The sequence below is a fragment of the Oncorhynchus masou genome, chromosome 1 (assembly GCF_036934945.1).
Source record: "Oncorhynchus masou masou isolate Uvic2021 chromosome 1, UVic_Omas_1.1, whole genome shotgun sequence".
Lineage (NCBI taxonomy): Eukaryota > Metazoa > Chordata > Actinopteri > Salmoniformes > Salmonidae > Oncorhynchus > Oncorhynchus masou.
The window spans coordinates 8,646,499-8,656,703 of record NC_088212.1 but is presented as its reverse complement, the minus strand read 5'-3'; the positions used below and the strand labels follow the sequence as shown (position 1 = coordinate 8,656,703).

At 43.5% G+C, this 10,205-nt stretch overlaps 1 protein-coding gene across 2 annotated transcripts; it reads left to right on the top strand.

Annotated features, from left to right (window-relative positions):
* The first annotated feature begins 572 nt into the window (after positions 1-572).
* wdr31 (WD repeat domain 31) lies at positions 573-9,900 on the top strand. Of its 2 annotated transcripts, none has more exons than XM_064935385.1 (10): positions 573-857; positions 1,281-1,369; positions 1,571-1,700; positions 1,792-1,866; positions 2,158-2,302; positions 2,554-2,654; positions 3,281-3,348; positions 3,927-4,068; positions 4,355-4,517; positions 4,620-9,900. In XM_064935385.1, exons 2-10 carry the CDS (start codon positions 1,320-1,322, stop codon positions 4,775-4,777), a joined length of 1,032 nt encoding a protein of 343 aa, XP_064791457.1. In that variant the 5' UTR covers positions 573-857; positions 1,281-1,319; the 3' UTR covers positions 4,778-9,900. The 2 variants fall into 2 exon arrangements, with proteins under 2 accessions (XP_064791457.1, XP_064791376.1); XM_064935304.1 differs by having other exon boundaries at positions 1,209-1,369.
* Positions 9,901-10,205: the final 305 nt, after the last annotated feature.

Here is a 10,205-nt window from a genome sequence, read left to right as displayed (position 1 = left end):
CACTCATTGACTAGAAATGCCAATGTGAATGCCATTCTGAATCTCCCATAAATGTCCTTGAGGCCTACTCCACCATTAGCCACCCCCTAAGGCAGTTACTAAACCATGGAATTGGACTGTCACACTGACTGGTACTCAGACTAGATTACAATAGCTACAACATTTTTTTTTTTGAAATACAAATAAATGTTACTGTATGTATTTTCGTCAGGTAGGACCAAAAAGCACTAAATGAACGTGTGTAAACTAAAGTTTACATTAATCGAAAATATGAATAGTTGATATTTCCTCCTTTTGTATCTGTGTTTACAGGTGTATATTTCCAAAATGCTTTAATATATCCTAATGTTTGTTTCTTTATGTAGGGAAAATAGTTTTAGCAACATAAAAGCTTGCAATATTGGGTTACATCATCTTACATGGGCCTTGCCACGCCACTAGTTTAAATGCCCAAAAATCACATAAAATGAGAGCACGAACTTTTATTTGGTAGTGGACGATTAGAAAGCTATTTTGTCAAAGTGGCTCCTCCCTCTGTGTCAGGTGACCTCAGTTCGCCTGGTAACAGAGAAAGCGTCGCTAGGAAGTGAATAGTGCGATGAGTTCGCGGCAAAAAAATAGGTTTTTGAGGCAATCTACGGCGAAAGTTTACGAATACCGGGAACGGGAGTACAGTTTATCTGTCAGAAGAAGGGAGTAAAGTTGTCTATTTTATCACAATTATGCGTCGTCGAGTACTAGCTAGCTCATTCACATCTCGTGGCATGAGAGATAAAACAAGATTAAGTTAGCAAGCTAGCTAGCCAGCAGCTAGCTAGCTTAGTAGTCATAGTCAATTACGCACCCCAGCTGGGCAGGTAAGCAAAAATAGATCTGGCTTGCCACCACCTGTTTTAGCTCGACAAGTCACTGTTTTCTATCTGTTTACCATTGAAAGTACCGTTAGCCTGGTGTGTGTCCAAATAGCACTGGTACAGCTATGGAAGTAGTGTCGTCGTCTGTTGGGTTAATGCGATGTGGCAGTAATCATAATAGGATTTCACCCTCCTTCCTGAATAAAGCTTCCTTCTGTCTGTCGCCCGATTTATTTATTTAGCTCATGGAGTGTTTACATCATCACACAGTTGAATAGGTAGACTACTGTAACGGTGTCAAGTGACAGAGTGGGTGCACGTTGTATTAATCTGTGTGTTGGGTTGACATTTCAGCAGAAGGTGGTTGACAGTTGAAGAATAACACTACCCTAATCTGCTCATATGGGTTGGGGACCTGGGTGGTAGCTCTGCTTGCTTCCACAGCCAGGTTGTTCTGACACAAACATGGGGAAACTTCAGAGCAAGTTCCGAAGGTCGCGCTCTGAACTGTACAGGTAAGACAGCCAGCAACATCAACACAGGCTGAGTGACCCCATACCTAAACCTGATTTAAAGATAGACTCCGGATGTTTTATTGATCAGATAATCTGTGCGGTGCTTGGTACAGATTATAACAATCCCATAACATACCTCAAATAGGCCTAATAGATCATTGAAGGCTATTCTTGAGGTGCAATTGTATTGTTCCTCTGCAGGGCGACCAAAGGCGATGGCGAGGATGCTGCTGTTAGTCAGGTGATACAGTATGAACCCGCCCACCGTGATGCCGTCAACTGTGTCACCAACCTGACCTCAGACCTCTGTGTGTCTGGAGGAGGTGACATGGTGAGTAAATTGACTAGGTTTTATCCATATGTTTTACGAGTGACAATATAGTACAGGAAACTGACTGCTAATCTGTTTCATCTCTCCCCAGGCAGTGGTTGTGTATGACTGGAGAGGAGGGAAGTTATGCCAGTCATTCCAAGGTCACAATAGAGAGGTTACCAAGGTAAACAGCCAGTGCACTCTGAGGTAGTTGAAGAAGAGGGTGCAATGTGGCTGTGGCTATTGAATGGATGCCTGCCTGCCGTTGTTTTATTATTGTGTTTGTCGTCTTTAGAATAGATATCAATTGTGGTGCTGGGAGTATAACAGAGTAGAAAAATACATCTCCCACACACACGATTTTACCTCTGCACAGATGTTGTCGTCGACGTTTCGCCACAATACCTTTTATGTGTGTTTTTGTAGATATTATGTATCTAATTATCGAGTATCCTCCTCTCTCTCTCTTTCCCAGGTGGAGTGTTTTCCTGGAAGCACTTGGATCTTTAGTGCGTCTCGAGACAAGAGTGTTATGATGTGGGATCTCAACCAGGGGGACGAGCCCATCCAGGAGTTCTGTGGCCATGAGCTGGTGGTCAACGGGCTGGCCGTCAGTCCAGGTAGAAACATGGTGAAGTTTCCCCTAGGTGCAGATCTAGGATCAGATTTTCCCTCCTCCCCCAATCTTAACCATTAACTTAACCTTCAAGATCAGCGTCGAGGGACAACTTCACCCCTCAAACACTTGAATTAACACCTTATCAAACACCATTATAAATACCTGTGTGTGTGTGTGTGTGTGTGTGTGTGTGTGTGTGTGTGTGTGTGTGTGTGTGTGTGTGTGTGTAAACCATACTTGTATTTTCGTTAGATGGGTCGAGGCTGTGCACTGGTTCCCGTGACAACTCCATGTGCCTCTGGGACATTGAGTCTGGCGAGCGTGTGCATAAGAACACAGTCTCCAGAAACCTGGTACGTGACTCTTCTGTCCCTTGATTTAAGGGTACTATTAAAAAAGGGTTTATAAAAAGGTAGGATGATCTCGTACCCTGTGTCCAAATTATCATACTTCATACTGTAAGTATTTACTAGGCACTAACAGTACTGCATACTATTTAGAAACACGGGTTAGTAAAAAGTTATACTAGTACAAATGATGAACGTACTACAGCTCATCCATACTGAGTAAGTGTCGTCTGTTGCACCGTCATAATGGAAAGGAAGTTTAATTCATGAGTATGTTCAAGTGAAATCACAAAGTTCGGTGATGCGTTTTGCATAGTTTGCACCATCTCACTTTTTACTGTGTACTGAAAGTGCTCTTAAATGTTACTGCTGACGTGCAACATTTTTAGGATCATATCAACAGTGGACTAATTAACTATATATATTTATTTATTTTGTAGTAAAATATCCCTTTAAGGAATTCACACTATATGAAAAAGGGGGAAATGAGTATGACATCCTGGCATTTAAAAACATACAAAAAATGTAGATCAATCTTGCACACTACTAAACGTTATATTATTCCATACACAAATAAGTATTGTAAATATTATTCCGTATGATCATTCGTATAGAGCCGGACTCTTTTTCAGGTTACTCATGTGTGCTGGGTACCTGAGAGCAGCTCCATTGTTCAGACATCCGAGGATAAAACCATCAGGTAAGTTGTTATAGCCTGGTCCCAAATCTGTCCATACTTTTGCCTACTTCATTGTCATGCCAAACATGTTTTGAATACCAATTCCATAAGGAGTTTGGAAGAGAGCAGTAACAGACTGGCCCCCAGGCTATAGGACGACAGACTGGCGCCCAGGCTATAGGACGACAGACTGGCCCCCAGGCTATAGGACGACAGACTGGCCCCCAGGCTATAGGACGACAGACTGGCCCCCAGGCTATAGGACGACAGACTGGCCCCCAGGCTATAGGACGACAGACTGGCCCCCAGGCTATAGGACGACAGACTGGCCCCCAGGCTATATGCTGTTGGTAGTCACTCAGGGTATGATCACTAACAGTGTTAGTGTGTAATGCAGTCAGGAGGCTAGTGGGAGGAGCTTTGAGGACGGGCTCATTGCATAGGCTGGAATGGAATGAATGTTCCATATGTTTAGTGTGTAAGATACCGTTCCATTTAATCCATTCCAGCCATTACAATGAGCCCGTCCTCCTATAGCTCCTCCCACCAGCCTCTGAATGCAGTGCTCCAGGTTGATACATGCATTTTGAATTGTGCAGGGTGTGGGACAGTCGTACCTGGCAGGTCACTAACACGTTCCCAGCCAAGCAATACATCCAGACACACTGTGACATCAGCGCCAACGGTAACCACCTCCTGTCCAGCAGCAATGGCTTCGGAGGCCAAGGCTGTGAGGCTACGGTGAGCCCCCCCTCTTCAACCCTGTCTGGGTTTCCAATTCTCTACCCTCTTCCAGAACTGTGCACTTGTGTCCCCCCCCAATGAAAGGTATCGGTTTGGTGCAATAATGACTGAAGGAAGTGTCCGCCATGTTGTTCACACCTGTCCACCTCTTTTTAAATTGACGAGGGGGAAGTGTACAAGTTCACACACTCCTGTAGAGAATTTAAATGAAGCCTGTCCCCACGGAGCATTGTTACTGTGTGAATCCCACACCCACTCATGTGTTTTCTGTGTGTGTTTGTAGCTTTGGGACCTCAGGCAGCCTGGCTGTAAGGTGGTGGAGTACCGGGGTCATCGCGAGACCACCGCTTGCTGTGTGTTCTTGCCCTCCAGCCCCGGGGGCCCTGCGCTCGTAGCGTCCTCCTCTCATGACTGCTCAGTCAAAATCTGGGATCAAAACACTGCAGGTAACACTGCCCTACGATGCCCTACCCTAGTGAGCTAAATGGCCTCTATCTTCTCATCATGGTTCTTTCCTATTTTCCTTGTCACTCTTTCTCTCTCTGAAGCCTGTCTGACCACTCTGACCCTGGATGGATCAGGTCCTTTGGTGTCTTTGGCCCCAAGTGACTCCAGCAGTCTGCTGTGTGCCAGCTTTAACACAGGGCTCCACATACTCCACCATCACAAGGATGGGCTGGACCTAAAGGAGGTGGCGCGCTTCTGATGAGGGCACAGGACCGGTGCCGGCACGGTAACCCGAAACCCCCTTACACTGTGGGCCACACAGACCTCCAAGCCAGCGGGGCACTTTAAGTCAGAGGGACCTGATCAGGAGACACCATCCCTGGGTCAACTGATGGGAGAAGACCCCTGCGAGTCATTCTAAATCAGGGCGAGCCCTAGACATTGTACTCAGAGCATCAGGCGAGGCCCAACTGCTTCGGGACAACAGAAATGTTTTGGATGTTTGGAGACTACGTGGATAGTGATAGCTTTAGCACGTACAATTAGCCAAATTTAAGTAGACAATTGTGGAATCATTAATCAGATAGTTTAGGAAAAACTGTAACCACTATAAAATAGAGCGGGCAGATAAATCATGAATCGTTTAGAGCAGGGGTGTATTCACTAGGAACCAAACGGGCCTGAAACGTGAAGGGACTTAATCCTGAACTTGTCCAATAAGAGCAAATGTTCATTGCAAAATATTCAGTTGCAAAAATGCATTTTGCTTCGGTGTGCACTAATGAATACACCCCAGTCGTGTCCAAACTCTAATAAAGTGTCTCCTTCAGACCGGACGAGGGTGAAACTTTACAGGTGGAGAGTGACAGTTTATTTGAAATGGCTTCACGACCCCATTTTTAATAATATAATAAACTTACCACATTTTATCAGCTGCTTTTATCCAAAGTGATGACTTAGTCATGCGTGCATATATTTTTTTACGTATGAGTGGTGCCGGGAATCGAACTCACTATCCTGGTGTAGCAAGCGCCATACTCTACCAACTGAGCTACAGCGCAACTCGGCAGTGCGAATGTCGACCCAGGTTGTGATACTCGACTTCTGTGACATACTCCGTTATTACGCTGGCAAAAATTGGAACTTATGGAATGCAATCTATTTGTATTAAACTGACTGAGATACTGCCACACTGTAGGTCAGCGTTTGCCAAACGAGGGGTCGCGACCCCCTAATGGGGTCACCAGTTTTGAAAATAGGGGTCTCGAGAGAAACTCTGAAATAAAATGTTACATTTGCGCTTGGTTAATAGAGGCGGGATTACATCAGTAACCTCCGGTAGTCGCTAGATACGGTTGTAATAAACAGAGCGGTTCGGTTTTCTTCCTACAAATGTGGCTCCATCTTTCAAATGGTTTAAGCTACAAAATATTATGACCCCCCCCCCCATCACTGATTGATAAGACTCTAAGGAACACGTGTGTCTTCCCTTCTGCAATGCCCACAAGCAGAACTCATTAGAACAGCGTGGACAAGACCAAGCACTGGGGGGGGGGAGAAATAACATCAATGACGATGTAACTTTCTTCACAGAAAAACATACAGTATAAAATCATTGGCTGATGATCTTCTGAACTTCCCAATGCATTTCAAAACATATGCCCTTCAGATTGAAATACTGTCAAAAGTACTGCCAGACTGATTTGTAATAGACTGTCAAAGCATAAATTTTACAAAGTTAACCATGGCTGTTGATTTAACTTTATTTTTTTTTTATTTATTTTTTTTATATTGGGGTCGTGAAAACATTTTTCATATCCAAGTGGGATCGCGGGTCAAAACAGTTTGGGAATCCCTGCTGTAGATAGTTACCTCTGAGGAATTGGAATAGGCACGGAGAAGACACTATACCAACACATCACGAAAGGGCTTTAGCTACAGGAGTTAACTCGCCAGTCACATGGCTAACACATTCTGATGGGAACACATCCCATACAGTTTCAAGTTTTAATGTCATGTGCACAAGTACAGTGAAATGCCTTTTCTTTCAAGCTCCAAATGTAGCACACAAAAAAAAGAACACAAGGTAGAACAAAAATAGAAAATAACAAGAACAAAGTAAGAAGCTACAGTGGGGCAAAAAAAGTATTTAGTCAGCCACCAATTGTGCAAGTTCTCCCACTTAAAAGATGAGAGGCCTGTAATTTTCATCATAGGTACACTTCGACTATGACAGACAAAATGAGAGAAAAAAATCCAGAAAATCACATTGTAGGATTTTTAATGAATTTATTTGCAAATTATGGTGGAAAATAAGTATTTGGTCACCTACAAACAAGCAAGATTTCTGGGTCTCACAGACCTGTAACTTCTTCTTTAAGAGGCTCCTCTGTCCTCCACTCATTACCTGTATTAATGGCACCTGTTTGAACTTGTTATCAGCATAAAAGACACCTGTCCACAACCTGTCCACAACCTCAAACAGTCACACTCCAAAATCCACTATGGCCAAGACCAAAGAGCTGTCAAAGGACACCAGAAACAAAATTGTAGACCTGCACCAGGCTGGGAAAACTGAATCTGCAATAGGTAAGCAGCTTGGTTTGAAGAAATCAACTGTGGGAGCAATTATTAGGAAATGGAAGACATACAAGACCAGACATACAAGACCACTGATCATCTCCCTCGATCTGGGGCTCCACGCAAGATCTCACCCCGTGGGGTTAAAATGATCACAAGAACGGTGAGCAAAAACACCTAGTGAATGACCTGCAGAGAGCTGGAACCAAAGTAACAAAGCCTACCATCAGTAACACACTACGCCGCCAGGGACTCAAATCCTGCAGTGCCAGACGTGTCCCCCTGGTTAAGCCAGTACATGTCCAGGCCCGTCTGAAGTTTGCTAGAGAGCATTTGGATGATCCAGAAGAAGATTGGGAGAATGTCATATGGTCAGATGAAACCAAAATATAACTTTTTGGTAAACTCAACTCGTAGTGTTTGGAGAACAAAGAATGCTGATTTGTATCCAAAGAACACCATACCTACTGTGAAACATTGGGGTGGAAACATCATGCTTTGGGGCTGTTTTTCTGCAAAGGGACCAGGACGACTGATCCGTGTAAAGGAAAGAATGAATGGGGCTATGTATCGTGAGATTTTGAGTGAAAACCTCCTTCCATCAGCAAGGGCACTGAAGATGAAACGTGGCTGGGTCTTTCAGCATGACAATGATCCCAAACACACCGCCCGGGCAACGAAGGAGTGGCTTCATAAGAAGCATTAAGGTCCTGGAGTGGCCTAGCCAGTCTCCAGATCTCAACCCCATAGAAAATCTTTGGAAGGAGTTGAAAGTCTGTGTTGCCCAGCAACAGCCCCAAAATATCACTGCTCTAGAGGAGGTCTGCATGGAGGAATGGGCCAAAATACCAGCAACAGTGTGTGAAAACCTTGTGAAGACTTACAGAAAACGTTTGACCTCTGTCATTGCCAACAAAGGGTATATAAAAGTATTGAGAAACTTTTGTTATTGACCAAATACTTATTTTTCCACCATAATTTGCAAATAAATTCATTACAAATCCTACAATGTGATTTTCTGGATTTTTTTTCTTCTCATTTTGTCTGTCATAGTTGAAGTGTACCTATGATAAATTACAGGACTCATCTTTTTAAGTGGGAGAACTTGCACAATTGGTGGCTGACTAAATACTTTTTTGCCCCACTGTATATACAGGGTCAGTTCCAATACCATATTAACAATATGCAGGAATACTGGAGTGAGAGGTAGATATGTATAGGGGTAAGGTGACTAGGCATCGGGATATATGATAAACAGTGTAGCAGCAGCGTCAATAATGATTGTATGCGGGGGTGTGTGTGTGTGTGTGTACGTGACTGTAGAGTCCTGTGGGTGTGCATAGAGTCTTGTGCAAAAAAAATAAAATACACAGGTCAACTCAAAGACCATGTGGCCATTTTGTTAGCTATTTAACAGTCTTACGGCTTAGGGATAGAAGCTGTTCAGGAACCTGTTGGTGTCATACAAACATACACTGAATGAAAAAATATAAAGAGCAACATGTAAAGTGGTGGTCCCATGTTTTCACCAGCTGAAATAAAAGAATATCCCAGAAATGTTCCAAATGAACAAAATGCTTATTTCTCAAAAATGTTGTGAACAAATTTGTTTTTACGTTCCTGTTCGTGAATATTTTATCCTTTTGTCAAGATAATCCATCCACCTGACAGGTGTGGCATATCAAGAAGCTGATTTCAACCGCACAATTATTACACAGCAGCACCTTGTGCTGGGGACAATATAAGGCCACTCTAAAATGGGCAGTTTTGTAACACAATGCTACAGATATCAAGGTTTGAGGGAGCGTGCAATTGGCATGCTGACTGCAGGAATGTCCACCAGAGCTGTTGCCAAAGAATTGAAAGTCAATTTCTCTACCATAAGCCCCCTCCAACATCATCTTAGAGCAATTGGAAGTATGTCTAACCGGCCTCACAACGGCAGACCACGTGTAACCACGACCTCCACACCCAGCTTCATCACCTGCGGCATCATTTCTGTCTGTAATAAAGCCCTTTTGTGGGGAGGGGGAATTCATTCTGATTGGCTGGCCTGGCTCCCCAGTGGGTGGGCCTGATTGGCTGGCCTGGCTCCCCAGTGGGTGGGCCTATGCTCTCCCAAGCCCACCCATGTCTGCACCCCCACCCAGTGTCATATGAAATCCATAGATTAGAGCCAAAGGAATGTATTTCAATTGACTGATTTCCTTATATGAACTGTAACTCAGTAAAAATCTTTTAAAATTGTTGTGTTTATATTTTTGTTCAGTATGCATACAAACATTGCATCAGTGTCAACCATGAGTGGCATGGTGAGGAGCCACACACGTGAGATGCCACTGTTCTGTGTAATAATCAATGATGCTCTTGGTTGGAATCTAACCGTCCCTTTGTCTCCTATGTCTGCGTCACAAATGGGACCCTATACCCTATATAGTGCACTACTTTGGACCAGAGCCCTATGGGCCCTGTTTAAAAGTTGTTGCACTAAACAGGGAATAGGGTGTAATTTGGGATGCAAGCCATATTTGACTAGAATAAGAGAAGGGGTGTGTGGGTCCCGTTGTGTTAGCTCTGTCTGTTGGTCTTTATGTTTGATCTAATAAATCTGATTGTTACTGTATGTTAGTCTTGTGTTTTACCAATGCCAACACATTCACTAATCTCACCAGTGGAATAACAATGCTTCAATCTCTGAGTCCTTAGTGGGGGGGGGGCTCCAGGTTGAATTTTACCCTATGCACCCTCGATCTACTCCTTACATTTCTCCTGTTCTCATCTGTCACCAATAAAACATATTCAAAAACATGAACAGCCACCTAAACGTTTTTTTTTTAGATAAGTCTACTACTCACATTTCACAATAATTATCAAATGTCTTCGCCAAGCAAGGTTTTGGGGAAATCCAATGTTTTATATAAAACCCTGTACTGCCAAGTGACTTCATACCATAGGGCCTATCTACCTACAGCATTTGTATAAGCCATGACAGACAAGACACGTTTTCATTTTATTTCCAAGACAAATAATAAGTAGTCTGTATTATGTGGAGTTTTGAGGTCGACTCACTAATCTACATAAAGTCGCGACAGGTGCAACGACGCCTA

Coding starts and splice junctions, on each gene's coding strand:
- wdr31 (XM_064935385.1), top strand. CDS start 1,320: ATGGGGAAACTTCAGAGCAAGTTCCGAAGGTCGCGCTCTGAACTGTAC. Junction 1,867..2,157: donor ACAATAGAGAGGTTACCAAG/GTAAACAGCCAG, acceptor TCTCTTTCCCAG/GTGGAGTGTTTTCCTGGAAG. Junction 4,069..4,354: donor GCCAAGGCTGTGAGGCTACG/GTGAGCCCCCCC, acceptor GTGTGTTTGTAG/CTTTGGGACCTCAGGCAGCC.